This window comes from Quercus robur, chromosome 1, assembly GCF_932294415.1.
Source record: "Quercus robur chromosome 1, dhQueRobu3.1, whole genome shotgun sequence".
Classification (NCBI taxonomy): domain Eukaryota; kingdom Viridiplantae; phylum Streptophyta; class Magnoliopsida; order Fagales; family Fagaceae; genus Quercus; species Quercus robur.
The window spans coordinates 33,848,882-33,868,485 of record NC_065534.1 but is presented as its reverse complement, the minus strand read 5'-3'; the positions used below and the strand labels follow the sequence as shown (position 1 = coordinate 33,868,485).

Genomic DNA, 19,604 nt, shown 5'->3' with positions numbered 1-19,604 from the left:
AAAAAAAATACCCCACTTAAAATTTTTGCCTAATTCCCCAAAGTTGTTGAGTCGGCCTATATGCAGCTTTGACATTTGTCAAACACCATGATATAATCAACACAAATATATGTTGGTAGTTCCATGCCTTCTTTCTGATATCCCCACTAATCTTTTGCCACAAACTTTATAAGATATCCTTATATTCCGCAAGAAAATAGTACTAATTAACCGATAGACCTGCAGGCAGACCATAATTATATAGCAACATAAAAGATGCAAACTAAAAACAAAAATGAAACATCATGATTGAATTAACATTTCTAGTTTTGCTGAAAATACTATTGCCCCTCAAATTTAAAAGAGAAATTGTGGAGCATCAAACAGTTCACTATTTCTTCTTTCAACGACTGACTTGGCCTATTTGTCTTCATCCAGAATCAAGATCATGAGGCGCTCAAGACCAGGCCTTTCAGTGCTGGCATTTGATTTTCCAAAAGCTCCCTCTTGGTCAAAATTCTATCAGATGAACAGTCTTCTTCCTAACCAACACAGACACAACAAAATAAACAAACGATTGATTTGAGATCAAAACCTAAAATAAATGTGAGGATTTCTAAGTTTAGCAAAAGAGAATCGTTACAAGTGCATATATTCTCATAAAATAAACATAGTTATCATGTCAGCCAACTTATTTTGCAAAAAATTTACTTATCATGACCCCTTTAGGCCCTAACAGAGGAGATAAATTTTAAAACATGACCAAGAGAATATTTAAGAGTTTTGCTCAAGCTTGAACTTTTATGGGCTAATTGTAAAAATGACATATATGCCAAATAAAGAATCTGATAAGTGAAATGCACATTTACTTACACCACCAGTTGCAGCAGATATTAGTGCTAAAAGTGTCACTGTTGCAGTTTGGTAATCAGTTAAGATCTTGTATGCTGAATCATCTAGTTTATCCTGAAAAATAGATACACAATTATGGAAAATAAAATGTAGGGGGAAAGACATTTATAGAATAAATAGCACCAAACACTTCAAGTAAGGCAATCGTATTATAACCATCAGTTAGACATCAGTTAGGTTCAGTTCATTTAACCAACTTGGGCTGTCAGTGGGCAAAGTTCGATGCAGGTCTTACAGGATTCAAATTCTAACCTGATTTTCATTTTTGACATGTAATAAGTTATTCAAATTCTGCTAATGAGCTCTACCTCAACTAGCACCTCCGCCCTTTATAAGTTCTAGTAGAGTGTAGGTCAAGGATTCAAGACCCATTGGTTGCACTTGTAACTTACCAATCAGGAAAAAAATAATTCTAATTCTAATTACATGAATACAAGTCTGACTCCGAATCCAACAGATTCCAAATAAGCAGTCCAAATCCAAATATTAAAATGATTAAATCCAGATCACCTACATGATGGCCACTCCTCACAGTTGTTAATTGAACCAAGTTCCAACATCACATACATGTTCAGCTCAAACAAAAATGTAGACTACTAAATCATTGGTCCACCCTCCAACCCCCTTCCCTTCTCTTCCTTCTTCATTTGGTAGGTAAATACAATTCATGTGGGACAATTGAACCATGAGATGAAACAAAACATTTCCCTAATAACATGTCTCAAGAGGTAATAACAAATAATAAGCTGACTGACCCAACAAGTTCTGTTTTGAATGTATCTGAATTCCATATCCAAAGTAAATGTTACAAAGTTTGATCCAGGAAGCTGGAGTACTGAGACCCAAAGACCAGAAGTAAGCATGCCAACTGAATCCACACAACCTTTAAGAATCAAAGACCTATCATTTTCTGTATTTTAATCACCACCTTTTACAGCCATAGATTAGCTCCCAAAAATAAAACACTCAACAAAGAAAAAAGAGAGAAGATTTTATGAATTTATCTACAGTTTTGGTGTATGACATGTCAAGATTGGAGATTATCTATAACTGAAAGTGCTAATCACATTCATTGCTGACTTCTTTTTTTCTTTTTCTTTTTTGATGGGACATTTTATTGTTATCTTAATATAAGTATTTTGCATCTGTCTTTGCCAACAATCTATATGCAGTCCCTCCTTACTCCAGCTATTTCAGGATGTAGGAATTAGTTCATTTCAACCATCATAAGCAAAACCAAGCACTAAAATTTTTTACTGCTGCCTTACAATAGACATCCCACACTCCAGAAATACCATGTGTAAGTGGCTGCCATCCCTTGAGGTCATTCATGTCTGAATTAACAGATAAGGTGCCCACTAATGGTGACTCTATCAGTGCATCCTTTTCTTCCTTTAACTTTAAAAGAAAGGATAAAAGTCATGTCATAATACATGAAGTAAACCTGAATGAAGAGAAAGTCTCCCCTCCCTTTCACTAAATCCTAGGGGGCCCTGACAAGAAGTAAGAACTTGTTATCCTATCATTAATGATTAAGCTTCTCAAAACATATTTGCACTACCTTGATGTTATTTCTCTTCAAGGCTCCACAAGGTTAGTCATTATACACTCAAAATCTTGCAGCACATTGTTTGAAAAACATATTCTCTTGGATAAATACAGATATACCTTCAATCGAGAAACAGCAACTGAAATGGCCCTTCCTGGGGCTTGAAGAGCTTTATGGTGAACCTATTCACAAAAAAAAATCACCTTATAACAAAGAACAATGAACACTTTTCAAGCATGTATAATAAAACATATCAATATAAATTAACTGACCTGTATATACAGTAAGGAGACAACTTTTGCCAGAAGCGAAACTGGATCAGTTTCAGCAGAAACTTGAGACGTCAAATCCTGAACATGACATAATGATAAATAAATAAAAAGCACTTGAGAAATAAGATCTTGAGACCATCGATCCATTCTAACTTCGTACCAACCAATTTATTAATGCCCAACTGGACATCACAATTTGCTGCTGTCTCAAACATTATTTGTCAGATTTTAAGGGAAAAAAATAAACAAAAGGAAAAGTCACACACGCGAGAACTTTTTTTTTTTTTTTGGGTGGGGGGGAGGGGATGTGCAGGGTATGCTTTAGCTGATTGTTCCCTAATATTCTCAATGTTATGAACATAGTTTTAGTCTTTTATATTCACAACATGAGCAAGCTGAAATTGTCGTGAATTTACCATTGGGTCAATTGTCATCAACTTTCAAATCAGGAAAAGAACACCATGATTGAAGCGGCAGAGAGAATACAAGATGATATTGATTAGATTGCAAACCAACCCATTTATTAACAAAATGATTTTGACACTTACTTATAAAACTGAAAGAAGGATCACCTTGCGATATGAATGCAGAAGTGTTCTCTCCAATTTCTTGTCAAGCTTCTTCAAGAGTAACCCACTGGAACAATGAAGCTCAAAATGAAAATGGTAAATTTCATGTCAACATACATACTTCATATAGCTCAAATGGAAACCATAATCACACTAATATAAGAAACAAATAATTACCTCTCTTCCACTATCTCTCTAAACGCATCCATGAATGTTTCTACCCGCTGTCACATCAAATATTCAAATCTTAAAGTCATTGCTGTATATTCATAACAAATAAACAAAGTAATACACAAATGAAGAACATTTCAAAATTATCAACTGTTGAGGAATTGCAATCAAACAAACCAGAGTTCCTCTAAAAACAAAACCTCTCTAAATTTTCAAGTATTTCGTTCTTTGAAGTACATAGAAGAATATGATAGTTACAATGGGGAGGGGGGGATTTGAACCCTAAACATCTCCGTTGGAAACACCTAGAGGTCCCAATTGAGTTATAAGGTTCTTGGCAAAAAATACAAAGAAAAGTTCAGGGGTAAAAACACAAACAAAGGAGTATAAAGTCAAGTAGTCTACTTCACAATATACATACTATGACAAGGCAGTGCAAGTAATTACTTTACTCTGGTAGAAAAGGAAAAAATAATATTAAAAAGCAACATGCTGTTTCATAACCTTTTAATTATACATAATATATATATATATATATATATTTGATAAGTAAGAAAGATGTATATTCAAAAAAATACTTTACGCAAAGAAGCACAAAGCATATTGAAGATTACCAAAAAAAAAAAAAAAAAACTAGATACAAAGAAAAAGAGAGCTAAGGAACAAAGGGAGAAATTCACTAGATGCGAGTCCCCAAACCCTAGACCAATCAAAAAGAGAACTAGAAAAAAGAGCAAGCAACTGGTCATCAGATCTATCTAGGTCCTCAAAAGTTCGCCGGTTGCATTCCCTCCAAATGCACCACATCAAACACAACGGAGCTAAATTCCAAATGTTAGATGAATGCTTCTCCAACCAATTCCATCAACCAAAAAGGAAATCTGTAAACGATCTTGAGAGAACCCACGAAACCCCAAAAGTGTTAAAGACAAAACTCCACAAACGATGAGTCTTCCCACAATGTAGCAACAAATGATCCACTATCTTCCCACGACGACACATGACGCACCAATCAACAAAATAAAAACCCCTACCCTGCAAATTATCACCCGTGAGAATCCTATCCCATGCAACTGTCCAAACAAAGAAAGAGACACTGGGGTGCCTTCACCTTCCAAATACCTTTCCAGGAAAAAATAATGGAAAAAGAATCACACAACTTATGATAAAATGAGCAGATATTCAAATCCCCATTCTTCGTCAACTTCCATCTCATAGATCACCATCATCCGTTGAAGGTAAATTGGCTGCCAAGAACCAAAAAGAATCATCCACCAACTCTACCTCCCAATCATTAGGACCCCGATTAAAGCGAACATTCCAATCTCTCCTACCCCCCACTCCTTGCCTTATCAGAGAAAAGTCAACTGAAGCCTCTCTGTTAGTAGCAATATTGTATAAGACTAGAAAAGCCAAACGAAGAGGAAGATCCCCACACCACTGATCTATCCAAAATTTCACTCTACTCTCCACCCCCAATCTTAAATTGGATGTTTTTGCTAAAAGCTTCCGAACCCATCTGGATACTTCTCCACAAGCCACACCCGTGAACACCTCTTCCCAGCTTTGAAGTCCACCCCCCCCCCCCACCCCCCCCCTCCCCCCCCCCAAAAAAAAATTCTTCCCCAAATTTAGAAGCTACAACCCTCCTCCAAAGCCGAGTCTCCTCAACCCCGAAACGCCAAAGCCATTTCCTAGTAAGGCTTTATTGAAGGTGGTCAATTTCCTAATTCCTAAACCACCATTGGCAATAGGCATACACACCTTGTCCCATCCCAACAAATGTATCTTGGAATCACTCCACAAGATATCCCTTTGCAACTTCTCAATTTTGTTAGCCACATGAGTAGGAATGGTGAAAAGAGATCAAAAATAAGTAGGGAGGCCAGATAATGTACTCTTAAGCAAAGTCAGTTTATCACCTTTCGACAAATACAACTTCTTCCACCCGGTTAACTTCCTTTCAATATTTTCCAAAATAGGATTCCATATAGAGGGGGACTTATGAGATGCCCCTAACGGCATACCAAGATAAGTCATTGGCAAAGACCTAACCCTACAGTCCAAAATCTCTGCCAAAGCATGCACATTATGTACCTCCCCTATAGGAACCATTTCACTCTTATAGACACATTAAACTTCAAGCCTATCACAGTTTGAAAACAAAGTAGTAACAAAAAAACATGAAGGAGTTGCTCCACATCTGCATCACAAAAAAGAATAGTATCATCCGCAAACAGTAGGTGTGAAACACATTCCCCTCCACCCCTCCTACCATTAGCCCTAAAACCACAAAGTAAACTTGCCCCCTCCATTCTCTTCAGCATCCTACTAAACACTTCCATCATAACCAAAAATAACATGGGAGACAACGGATCCCCTTGTCTCAAACCCTTTGAACTCCCAAAAAAATCAGATGGAGATCCATTAACCAACACAAAAAATTGTACTGTGGAGAAATAGGTACGAATTCATCTACACCATTTCTCTCCAAATCCCATTCTCTTCAACAAATATAATAGAGCCTCCCAATTCATATGGTCATATGCTTTCTCAATATCAAGTTTACAAATCACCTCCAAAATCTTACTCTTCACCTAACTGTCAACACACTTATTGGCTATAAGAACAGAATCAAGGATTTGTCTGTCTCCCACAAAACTATTCTGTGATTCAGATATCAACTGATCTAACACCACTTTCAACTGATTTGCCAAAACCTTAGCCAAAATCTTATAAATGCTCCCCACCAAGCTAATAGATCTGAAATCTTGAATATTAGAAGCATCATTCTTCTTAGGGATTAAGGTGATAAAAGTAGCATTGAGAGATTTTTCAAATTTACAGTGTTGAAAGAACTCTTCAAAGACCGCTAGGACATCTCTTTTCACAACTCTCCAGCAATGGTGGAAAAAGGCCATAGAGAAGCCATCCGGACCTAAAGCCTTATCCCCTTCCAGTTCCTAGACAACTGATAGAATCTCCTCCTTCTCAAACCTCCTTTCCAACCAACCCATCTCCAACCCCCCAATTTGATCAAATTCCAAACCTTTCACAAAAGGCCTCCACTCTTTTGTCTCTTGATACAAATTTTGTAAAATTGAACAACTTGAGTAGCCACTTCTGCACCCTCCTCATAAATCACCCCATCCACTTCCAAAAGACTCAGATGGTTATACCTTCTACGGGAGTTAGCCACCATGTGAAAGAACTTAGAATTATTATCGCCCTCCTTTATACACAACATCCTCGATTTCTATCTCCATGAGATCTCCTCCAAAGAAATGAGATACTCCGCTTGAGACCTCACAGTATTTCTCTCATGGGTCTCTGCCTCAAAGAGTCCAAGATCCCCTTCCTTGGCATCTAATGAATCTAAAACCCCCAATAATTCTTTCCTCTGACAACCAACATTGCCGAACTCTACGGTTTACTATGAAGCACGGGTGCGTTTCGGGACTCAGGTGCGGGTGCGGGTGCGGCGGGACTCGACGATTAAAAAATTATTAAAGATATTTTTATTTATATTTTCTATATATTTTTACTATTAAAATATTTTTAAAAAACATATTAATATACTTGAATCACAAAACAAAAAAAGAATAAGGCAAGAAACGCATCTGAGGTCAGAAATTCGGCCTCTCTGGCGAGTTTAAAGGTTGATTTCGGCATGTTTCGGCCGTATCGGCCGTATCGGTCGCCGGCCGATATGGGCCGATATGGCTGATACGGACCGATTCTAGCCGATTCTGGCAGGTTCGGCACGAATCGAGCCGCGTCGGCACGAATATGAGAAAAAAAAAAAAACGCAAACGCGGCACCGACGCGTGGTCAACCGCGTCGGAATCCGCGTCCCGCGTCGCACCGTATCGGACTCAGGTGCGGCACCCTCCCAGCCGCGTCCGTGCATTCTAGACGGTTTAGCTAAATAATGTCTTCTCTCAAAGCCTTTAACTTTTTAGCAAACACATAACTAGGTGTACCTGAGAAAGAATGGCGATTCCACCACGAGGAAACTCTATCAACGAAACCATCCGTCTTCAACCACATGTTCTCAAACCGAAAAGGACTCTTCCCCCTTGCCATACCCCCTGCCTCTAAAAGAATTGGGAAATGGTCTAAAACAGGTCGTGGTAAAATCCGCTATATCACATCCGAAAAATGTTCCTTCCAATCATGTGAAACTAGGGCTCTATCTATCCTAGACATGGAAGGTCGATCAGTGTCACTAGACCAAGTATATCTCACTCCCTCTAAAGGCAAACCAACCAAGTGAAGATCCTTAATGAACTCTGAAAATTTTTCCATAGCCAGAGTAAGACGAGAACCACCCTTCCGTTCACTCGGGAAACAAACAATGTTGAAATCCCCAATGCAACACTGAGGAATATTCCAATATTGCTAAATACCAACCAATTCATCCCACATATGTCCCCTTACACTCTTATCATTTGGGCCATAACCCCTAAACATGCCCAAATAAAACCATCCTCCACACCTTGCCACTTAACTGACACCAAAGAATGTACCCACCAAAACTTCCAACTTTTCTAAAACTCTCCCATCCCACAAAATCAATACTCCACCAGTTGTTTGATCAGCATTCAAAGCCACCCAATCCACATACGGATAGCTCCATAAACTGCTAACCATCTGTCTATCCATACCAGCAAGCTTTGTTTCCTGAAGGCAAACTACATCACACTTTCACTCACGTAACAAACTTCTCACTACCAGACGTTTCTGAGAGTCGTTCAATCCTCTAACATTCCAAGAAATGATTTTCAACTTCATAAAGACTGTTGCAACCCCAATACTATTTCTTCTACACCACCAAATTACCTCCCATCATAATAAACCGAGGAAAGTAAATTCCTCAACTCTCTTTGCCCTTTACCTATAGAAGTGGCTACTTTTTGGGTAATAGATGATTTCTTCTGCAACAAGTTGTCTTTCTCCATCTCCCTTTCCAACCTTTGAAGATAAGCAATACATTACTTCTCATGGCGACTTAAGGGAGCACAACCAATTTACTAAACCCTGGGATTCTATGCTTCAACCACTTTGAAATATCTAGTGTGCTACCAAGACCCACTACCTCAGTATCATTGTGCACTTCTGCTGACAAAGCCAACCTTGGAGTATCATTGTGCACTTCCGCTAACAAAGCCAATCCCGGAGGAACAATCGTAAGTAGGGGATCACAATCTCAAAAACTCTCCTCCTCACCCAAACCCAGCTCTGAGACAGCCGCTTCCTCCTCCATTGAAACACACATCCCAGATAGGCCACAATCTGTCATCGATGGAATCAACACCAGATTGGGCTAATCGAACCCAAAACCATCTATCAGCTTTGTAATTCCGTCATTTACCCCCTGTATCAAACTCATGCAGCTTTTATTTCCAGCTACAACCCCACCATTGACTCCCAAGTCCACAAACCCAGCATGCAAAAGTTTTCGAAGGAGATTGGCCAAGAAAAGACCCTTAGAGATATGCAAAATTTCCTTTCAGGCGATCCCAGAGCCACTGCAGACCCATCAGAGCTGAGCCCATCAGATAATCTACAGTTCACTTCTGTCGGATCCTCCCTCTATCGAACCAGCACCTCTGCTGTGGCCATCGAGTGAACTGGTGAAGCTGGGGAGATCGCCATTGTTGCCGAAGAGAAGGCCAGTGGGATCGGGCTGCCCTTAGAAGAGTTCTCACCCACTTCATAAGTACTCGGGGCTGAGAAGCATGGATTGGATGGCTGGGTCGGGCCTGGGATCAACGGGTTAGGCATCTGAATAAAGCCCAAGGGCTGGGTCACTGTGGATTTTGGGCCTAAGCCCACATTGGGCTTAATATTATTTATTTTCTAACTCACCCGTGAAACCCATTTGAAACACTTAGGTCCACCTTTATTAAAATCCCATGAAATCCTCCTCTTTCCATTCTCACCCACCTCCATAGTCAAACCCTTACCTATCCAACATGCATTCCTAAAATGACTCCCAATGCCATAATCAGATTCTTTAGAATTTGAATTGAACCTTAATGGAGATCTTTCTTTATTTCCCACCGGCAATGTCTCTCCTAAATTAATATCAACATTAATGCTCCGAGATTTCACTGATCCTCCACCTGCTGCTATCGAGCATGGCTTGTCCATCGGAACACCACTCACTGCCACCTTTGCCTGTTCTAAATCTGTCACCACCATTCTCTCCTCCCCTAACCATGTCTTCCCCTTGTTTGAAATACTCAATTGCTCCGGATGCTTTCTATCCTTAACTTGTATGTGACGGCCTTGCACCGTTTCAGCAAAAGATCTAGAGATTTGAATCTCTGAATTGCACCTGTGTGGCTGAGCAACAAATTTCGAGGAACCTGAATTACCAACAGCATATTGGTTCAGATCCAGCATCTTTCTTAATTCAAGTCTTAAAGTCCTCCAACCATTTTTTGCTCTGCCTTCAGGGATAAGGATTGACCTTCGAAAACCACCAACTTTAAGTTCAGTTAGTAATAAAAAATGGCCAAACGAGTTGGCACTTTGTTGGAGAGTGTAAGCAACATCACCATCCCTGAATGTGAAGAACTGCTTGGAATCAATCCCAATGACGTGTTCAATATTCTTCATCAGCCATTGTGCAGCGCTCTTACCCATAAAAACTGATTTCATAAAAAATTTTCCCCGCTCAAAAATCCGCAACGAAAAATAACATCCCCCTTCTTCTATTACCAATTGAAAAAATTTGGCTTCAATGAAAAAACTACGGGAACCACCCATAGCTGATCGAAACAGAAGAAAAGAACAAAATATCTAGCTAATCTGAGGTAGCTGGGCCTCCTAGGGAGAGGGGAGCTCTTAGTGGCACCGTCAACAAGAACTTGGTTCTTTTTACAAACTTATGAGGAGCTTTTGCTCATAAAGTACATGAGAAGAATAAGGAACAGCCACAAAAGATGTAAAACAAAAAAAATTGAAATAGTCTGATGCTTACCTAGTGACATAAATGAACATAGAAGGGGCAAAAAATTTATAACACCAGAAAATTTTGTAGAAATGAAAACATAACTTGATACACTCATTTTGATACACACACACACATATGGGACCAATATAGATTTATGGTTGAAAACAAAATACATGTTGAGAAAGGGAATGTAACTGTCTAAAGTAAAATTAAATTCAAAATAAATACCAAACCTTTATTTGTATGATAATAAATTCCAAGAATGAAAACAATATATTCTGAAAAACAAGAACAGACCTTTCCTTCCAAAGCATCAACTACCGCAAGAGCCTTATTCGACAGAGATCCTGGAAAACTCTTTGCCTACAAAAGCAAAAAGGAGTATATTAAATATTTGGCAACCATATAGGTATTCTTCCTGAATGAAGAACTTGAACAAAGATCCATGTTATAAAATAATTTATAGGGTAAATTACAACTTACCCACTTGTAGTTTGGCCGAAATTTAAGTTGCCTACCTATGGTTTGAAATTTGACACTTTACTCACTTGAAATTTAGCTCAGTTAGAATTTCGTAACCCACTTCTGTTAAAAATAGGGTTAAATATGTAATTTTGCTTCACTTTTATGCCTCTCTCCTCCAAAAACACAAAAAACATAAAAATACAAAATAAAATAAAAAACAATCTAGCGAAACACTTATATCATAAAATTTCAAACTACAAGTAGGCAACTTAAATTTTTTAAACCATAGATGGGTAAAGTGTCAAATTTCAAACCATAGGTAGACAACTTAAATTTCAGCCAAACCACAGGTGGGTAAGTTGTAATTTGCCCTAACTTAAAATACTGATTATTCATTATAGGCACTATTCATCCGATAGTGGATTACTCATACAATTGCAGTTCTTTCTCCAGGACTGAGTGAAACAGATTCGGAATTCTGGGCTTCCTCAACTTCGATTCCATTCTTCAATTTGTTGTGGATGTCCTATGTTGTAAAAAATCATCATATTAAATCAACTGTCAAATTCATTTATTGTGGCCTACTAGACCATAACAAAGGAAAACTATAAACCAACAGTAAAACAATCAACAAGTGCTACCAAGTTATGTAAGAGTGTATCCAAAATGGAAGCAGCAGCTGTTCTTAATAAATGCCGGTGCAAAATAACCTGCAAATTATAGTTTAGTCCTCTCATACCAATTTCATCACCAAAGGTAACATCTTAAAAAATTTCATCATTAAGGAAACTTACTGAAGTTGATTGATCATCTTCAAACAAATCTAAAGCCCTTTCATACAGCTGCATGCTTAAGAAAGACTGCCAGAAAAAATAAATATAATAAGACAGTTGGCATTAAGAAGTATTCAAAATTCCCAAGTTTATTTAACATGTTAAACACATCTTACATATCCAAGAGGTTATGTAAAAAATAAAAAATAAAACTTAAAAAGTAGCTCTATTTTTTAATAAGCAACCCGTACCCCCCCAAAAAAAATGAAAAAAACTAGACAGCAGACACAGAATGTACTTATACATAAATTATAATTGCACTAACCTCATCAAGTTTCCTTTGTAAATTATCAAGCAAGCGTTTTATTCTATCTGCATTTTCTGTAAATACTGCCTTCCTTCTGGCCTTCAATGAATTGATTAGCATAGGTCTCAAATGGTTTGCTAAAGGTCTAAGGATTGTTTCGGGATCATCTACACCTACCAAGTTAGAAAGTTGCATCTGTCAAAATTAGAATGAAATGGATGCCAAATTATCTCAATAATTTGAATTAACAGAACTAAAGTCAGAATCAACAGACCTTGTTCCTCAAAATCAGGAACTAGCATCAGAATCTTCTGCATTACCCATTCTTCAGAAGGAATGCTGAGATTGTCATCTTTTGCTCTAACTGATTCTTTCTTAGCACCTGTTTTTGAGTCTGACACTTGTAAGGAAGACGTATCCTTGCCTTTCCTCTGGTTTTTCTTGGATTTTGTTGGGACATACTCCTGGTTATCAGAAACACTTTCAGGTGCACCCGCATTCCCAGCAGATTTTCCCTTTCTCTTTTTTGGTCCTTTCTCAACAGCCTGTTTACTATTACCAGTCTCACTACCAGTGTCAAATGACTCAATTGACCTGTTTGAATCATGTCCAACTTTAGCTGCGTTGACAAATTGTGAATCATCAGACAGTATAATACCAGAAGACCCTGAAACACTAACGTGTTCCAACTCTTTCTCCATTCGATCATACACAACCTAAACAACAAAGAGACAAAATTGCAAACATCAGAATTTCATGAGAGAAAAACTAATATCAATAAATGTAAACATTCTTCAACAATTACTAAATATCCTAGGTTCTTGTCTTTCAAAATTTAAAAGCACAAAAAGAGAAGAAATCTGTTTGAAGTTATTTATCAATCAAATGGATTGAGCTACAGGGTTTTATTTAAGAATACAGCTGATGAGGCAAGAAATTGGATCATCTTTTTCATGCCAAAATCTCAGCTAACATATAAATTTACAACAAAACAAGTGTAGGGTGTCCGAGAACCGAGAAGAGAAAGAGACGGGGCACCATGCACTAACTCATTTATAAAAGTGCATATGACCCGAGGAGCTGGTCAACCCGAGAAGAGAATGGAGAAAAGACATAGCATCTTATGAGCGCCCAACTGGGACAAATGAAGCTGTAAGAGAGGATCCGTGCGGTGGGAGGAAGCTTCTTGAAAGGTTATACCCTCCACCCCTACATTGAATGCTCTATAACAACCTTATCAACTGCATTAATGAGGAAATGACCCCTAAATAGTGTTTTCACAGCTAGCAACCCCTTCTGCCACCTTCAACAAAGCCCTGATGGGACAAGTATCCAGGGAAGAGCTATGGGGCATACAAGTGGAGGGCTAGGATATCAAGGAGGATATATAAGAGGAATGAAGTTCTAGAACGGAAGGGGGAGGAATTTTTAGAAAGAGAAAGTAAGAAGCAGAAAAGTGAACAGTGTATTGCTTAATAAAAACCATAGTCTATCTTATTTAAGAACCCTTCCTCGGAAGTGACCGAGGAGAACTTTTTTTCATCAACTACTTGATTCATTCTTCCTTATTTGGGCACCACTTTCATAACCTTAAACTTAGCACACAGCTATACTGTAAATGTCTTCCCACCTCTACAAACAAACACTCCATTGTTTGGGCTTGGGTTGAAGTACAGGGCACTACTATTCTAAGTGGGCTTGGGCTGCCTAATCTGTAGCTCCTACAACAGGGATGCAAAATACTGAAAAAATTTCTTGGCTTCTTATTTCTTGTTTTATTACAAATGATAGCAGCTGAGATAACAATATCATTTATCTAGAATGCCATGTTAACTGAAGCTACTGAACCAACTAGCCATCTTTGCTGTTTACACACTGCTAAACTTTTTCAAAAGCATAAATACACATATATAATTGAAATGAGGTTCATAACATAACAACTCAGTGACTATATTTCAAGGGCCATACCTTGACAAAGCCATTGCTAAATACATAAGACTCCCCAAAAACGAGTGCTTTATTAGACTGCCAGGAAACAAGAAACAGATGGTTGTATGAGTCAATAAAGCAAATGTGAAATCAATAAGCTTTCATGCTGCTATCAGAAAGTCACCTTGAGAGCCAGCTGAACAGATGGGCAGAGGGACATAATTTTAAAAGCGTCCTGGGGTCCAAATGATGCAGGTAATACAGAAAGAGAATCAATCCTGTATTGGTTCATCAATCATACCAGTCAAGAAAGAAGCAAATTTTGTCTTAACATAATAAACTCAATTGGAAAGTGTCTCAAAATATATTTACAAGGAAGTGTCTCACTGAGTTTATCTAACAAGTTCATGTAGCTTATTTAATTCCAGACATAAATAAACAAACTAAGAAAAATCTCATCTTTGTATGATGAATAAATAAGTGATAGCTTGGAACACCATGCTGCCCAATGCAGTGATATACGCACATCCTTGGCCAATAAGAGTGGTGTACGTGTCAGTGTTTGAATAAATTTACTAATTGCTCAAAATTAGAGCTGTAAACAAGCCAAGTCAATCCGAGCAATAAAAGTTAAAGATTTTTATTTAATTTTATTTTGAATAAGAGTCGAGCTCAAGCTCATCACAATACTAGATTACAATTACCTAGGAAGCACGAACATGGAAAAATTGCAAACGTACTAGTGTTAGACACGTATCTGACACAGACACAAGTGTGTCAAGTACGCAAACTGTTCTATTTTGATGTTAAATGTTGTTTATTTGAACTCTTTTTATGAGTGTTTAGATTATTTGAACTCTTTTGTTTGTACTTTAGACAATATTTTATTGTCTTTAAATTAATTTTAGATATATTTCCAAACTTTTTATTGTTGTTACATACTTTTTAAATCCAAAATAAACATAACTTATTTGAAATATAAAATACATATATCTAAAAATAAATATTGATTAATTAATTAATTGTCGTATCCTCGATGTATTGTATCCTAGTTTTTCAAGAAGCTTGGTTCATTTTCTTGTTGAACACGATCAAGCTTGTTCACAAGGAGCTACTTGGTTAACTTATTCTTTCTTTTATATGTAATAAACACATTGACTAAAATTTTTTAACCCTTCACAAATCTATGCAAATAATTAATGACTAAATCATAAATGAAATTACATTATTTGAGATAATTAGATAATATGATTTTCATTATGAACTTATGAAAATTATATTTTCCAACCATCTTGTTAAAAAATTAATATATATATATATAAATCTTTTTACAATAAATGGACTATTTAAGTTGTCAATAAATTAAATGTTAAAAAAATATTGTCATAAATTACAAAAAGGAATAGTGTGTATTTTTGGTTGATAATTTGGTATCTTTTGAACTTATTAACAAAGTTACACAATCCAATCTTACGTCTATATAAACATATTTTTACACATGTATACATAAAAACATCTAATATTGCATCTACTTAAATCAAGCATCATACTCACGAGCTTGTTCACAAACACATTATTATGTTTGAGTTTGGCTTGTTTAATAATCAAGCCTAAACTTAGGCTTGAGCTTGGCTCATTTGCTAAATTAACGAACATAAACTAGTTTTTTTTTTAGCGGAGCGCAAGCTATTCATAAATAGCTTGATTTATTTATAGCCCTAATTAAAAAGCTAACAATGGAAACAGGGAGGAAAAGAATAAGGATTGAAAGATAACATCTAAGTCATGCCCTTACCAACTACCACCCTCAAGAGCATCCTCAGTAGCAGCATCCAGCATCTCAATCATTGAGGGGTGAACAAACACAGAGACTAAAGGCACACCTTCAGGATATCTGGACTAAATTGGAGTGCATAGCCATGGTTTGATTAGATAAAATCCAGAGAAGAATAAAAAACAAAATATTTACTTCACAGAAATCCTATGACCTCCACAAACATAGAATTGGAATGAAATCCACAAAATACCTGCAAGAACTGAACGGGCTGGGAAATTCCAAGTTTATGCAGATTTTCATAGCTGATAAAAGAATTCTGCAGTGATACGGGAGAAACAAAGAATAGAAAATTGAAAAACTTTCAGAAATTCTCTGAAAAATGAAACAAAGCTTAAATGAATATAAAATGTTCCAAACCCAGATGGAATTCAGTCACTTAAAAAAGTGGAACCTAGCTTTGAAGTAATTAGTAATCTATATGAACATAGAATTTCACAAAATCACATAATATTGTGACATTGAATTTGTGCTCAGCTTAGGTTAGCGATCACTCTAATACAACATAGATTACACATGCAAGGGGAAAATCGACCTAGTCACAATTTAGGTTGCAACAAGGGAAAAGGTTTATGAAAAATTATGAGACTTGAAATAAGGAAAAAAAAAAAAAAAAGGATTTGAACATGCATTTTGATATACAGATCGCATTAGGGACACATGATACATTAAATATCCAAAGTAGTAAATTATGGATAGGTGAAAGAAGAGGACTCCATACCTGTGAAAAGAAAGAATCTACACACTCCTTTTGAGCAATGGCAAAGACCTGTTGCACAAGTCTCCATAATGTGAAACCACAACTGTTTAAATTTTACAACAGCTAAAAGGGCTTTGATTATTGAAAGAGAAAGGGGGGAGCTTTAAGGATACCACATACATGTCACCCCCACTTCTCTTTGAAAAGTCTCTATCTCTATCCCTCAAGGGGAAGAAGGGGGGGGGGGGGGGGGGAGAGAGAGAGAGAGAGAGAGAGAGCAATCAAAATAATAAGCACAAATTTTCTTGCATATACATAAGGGGGTAAACCTTTTTTTTTTTTTTGGATAAGTAATAAGAAGTATATTAATCATGAAGAAAAAACGAAAATAGCAAAGAACAAGGTGTTCATGATGGTGAACACATAAAGCAGCAAACAAAAACAACTTAAGGGGCACTTCTAAGGGAAGTAAGAAACTCCAGAGTAGAAGAACAGTTTGTGGAGCCCCAGCACCTAGCCCAATTGAAAATAGTACTTTGGCTGAGAGCATGTAATTGATCAAGTGATTTCTCTATAGCCTCAAAAGAGCGCTGGTTTCTTTCCATCCAAACAACCCACATCAAACAGCCAAGAACCATATTCCAATGGCAGATTTCATATTTCTATAATGGTTTTGAGCATAACCAGAATTAGATAGTACTTAGTTCTTAGATCCTTGTATTATTGGACAAATGTTGTAAGCAGTGTCCATTTAATTCTTTCTCAGATTGTAACATCTAGGAGAAGTCATTGTATACCCTATTCTCCTAGTTTATTTTAAGAAATATTTATTGCTAATCCACAGAAAAATATTAAATAAAAAAAAAATATATATATATATATATATATATTTGCGTGACTTTGTAAGAAAACAGTTGATAACTGCTTCTCCTCCCCCTCCCCCCCCTCTCTCCTCCTCTAATTTAGGTAACATGGGAGGATTTTGGAGGCCCAAATTGAATAAGAAACCTCAAATAGTCTACCAGAAATAGTTTTAACAGCTATCAAAACTCAGCATTCCCAAAAGATAAATCTAAACAAATTTTTCCAGATAAAATGTCTAGATTATCTTACGTACATTAGGTGTCCAATGAACTCCTGCACGTAGTGATCCCAAAACCTCGCCTTCCTTCACAATCCCATTAAATAGGGATTGGAAAAATGAACCGTCAATGGCCACACCACTGGCTCCATCCATTTCATGCAGTTGTTGTTGCAGTGAGCTCCACAACGCAGACAAATTAGTTGGGACTGTAATACCCCTTGCAGAGCCACGAACCATGGCGCTAACACGAGCAACATATGCAGGCGTATACAACTGCCCACCTTCAAGCCTACCTTTCACCTAAAATCCAAATACATGTTCAATCCAACATAGTTAATTTTTTCTTTCTTTCTTTACACATTCTAAAATCACATGAAATTTAGCAAAAACAAGTTTACCAAAGTCCCAAGGCGCGGCTCCAACACAGAGGTGACCATTTCTGAACCAACATTTAACTGTGTGGCAATCTCTGCCAAAGCAATTTGGCTACATTCTTGAAGCCTATCGTTGATTTCTTCAGCCATAGAGTCCCAATAAGATTGTGATATTATCTCTCCTTGAAATAACATAAGCCCCGGATCATCAGAAACAACATGTTGAGCTTGACTCTCAACGTAATACAAATCAACACCCGTAGTGTCCGCAAGATCAATCAGAGAAACACGCCCTAATTTCTTGATCTCCACCACCATTTCATGCCTCAGTTGCTCCTATTTGTACCATACCATACTATCATCAAATTTCAACAAAAGAAATCACATGCACATAAATATTAACAACCCTCATCCTCATACATTATCAGAGAGGAATTCAAAGTTTCAAACCCTAATGCTCTGTTTGGTAACTGAGAATATGTAAGAAACAAAATAATAACAATCAAATATCGAATCAGTTCGTATCCATTATCAGAGTACAGCTATTAAATGAACCGGTTTCACAGCCTAAAATTAATTGATTATAGGTTTTCCTCTGTTGCATAGAGCCATATGTATATATGTATATCATAAAACAAACAAATGAGTTGTTTTATTTTCATTTCTGTGATTTTCTCGGGAAACAAACAGGTAAGAGAAAATTGAGAGGGAGAGAGAGAGGTACAGGAGTGATGTATTCTTTGCCAGAGACGGTGTGGAGAAGATCGAAATCGATGATGTGGAGCTCGTGAAGTTTTTGGACCAATTCGACGACGTTTCGCTCCGATAATCGGATGCTCGATTTCGCTTGCTGTGCGCTCTCGAACTGTCTCTGCAATTCCAGCAATTCGTCATCCATTTTTTTTTTTTTTTTTTTTTTTTTTTTTGGCTATGATCACTCTCACCCCGCGATCACACAGAGACTTGAGAGAGAGATTTATTTAATTATAATTATTGTTTTTCCTTTTTCTCAAAAAAAAAAAAAAAATTATTGTTTTTCCTTATATAACGGTGTGGACGTTTCGGCCCAGATAAGAGAGTGAGAGGAATCTAATGGGCTTCGTTGTTATGTTTTGGGTTTCGTTTCAAAAATTAGCCTAGCCCAATAACTTTTACCAGAATTTTTTTTCCTTGAACTCTGTAGGTACTTTTTATGTTGATGGGCCAAGGTCCAATCTGCTGGGCTGAGGCCTGTTCTGCTGTGGTTCAGAGAGTTGGGCTTGGCCCAATACTCTAGCAGGACCTTGCTAAAGGGTCAGCTTTTGCACAAGCTCAGCATCCAAAATAAAGACAACAAGCATTAATAAATATATGCATATTAGCCCGCAAATGTTAGTACATGAGAATCAAGGGCAAATATCTTATAGCAGGAAGATAAGTTGCAGCAGGAAGGTTAGTCAAGGAAGCAATTTTTTTTTTTTTTTTTTTAATATAACCAATATAGCAGAATGTAAAATAACAAGTTCTTCCGCAAGGAGTGAACCAAAGAGAGCCCGAACCTCAACTTGGATAACCTTGCTATTAGGCTAAGGCGTCAAAGTTATGCATTTTGGGGAATAGGCCTGGATGGCTACTTGTTGCTTCGTTAGGATGTCTATTGATGGTCTATTAATGCATGTCTTTTCTGCCGTGTTCACTCTCTTTTCTTTCACTTCTCTCTTTCTCTTTTCTCTGTTATTTCTC

The 19,604-nt window shown here is 37.2% G+C and overlaps 1 protein-coding gene across 3 annotated transcripts; it reads right to left on the bottom strand.

Annotated features, from left to right (window-relative positions):
• Positions 1 to 263: 263 nt before the first annotated feature.
• LOC126732549 (E3 UFM1-protein ligase 1 homolog) lies at positions 264 to 18,871 on the bottom strand. 3 transcript variants are annotated; one of them, XM_050435483.1, is made up of 20 exons: positions 18,607 to 18,871; positions 17,907 to 18,218; positions 17,542 to 17,808; positions 16,446 to 16,493; positions 15,918 to 15,983; positions 15,686 to 15,789; positions 14,075 to 14,168; positions 13,930 to 13,986; positions 12,236 to 12,677; positions 11,980 to 12,128; positions 11,676 to 11,741; positions 11,523 to 11,591; positions 11,315 to 11,407; positions 10,714 to 10,779; positions 3,459 to 3,505; positions 3,285 to 3,348; positions 2,713 to 2,790; positions 2,560 to 2,622; positions 853 to 945; positions 264 to 521 (listed from the first exon to the last, which is right to left on the bottom strand). In XM_050435483.1, exons 1-20 carry the CDS (start codon positions 18,778 to 18,780, stop codon positions 426 to 428), a joined length of 2,448 nt encoding a protein of 815 aa, XP_050291440.1. In that variant the 5' UTR covers positions 18,781 to 18,871; the 3' UTR covers positions 264 to 425. The 3 variants fall into 3 exon arrangements, with proteins under 3 accessions (XP_050291440.1, XP_050291432.1, XP_050291448.1); XM_050435475.1 differs by having other exon boundaries at positions 11,980 to 12,134; positions 18,607 to 18,869; XM_050435491.1 differs by lacking the exon at positions 11,523 to 11,591 and having other exon boundaries at positions 11,980 to 12,134; positions 18,607 to 18,870.
• Between the last annotated feature and the right edge of the window lie 733 nt (positions 18,872 to 19,604).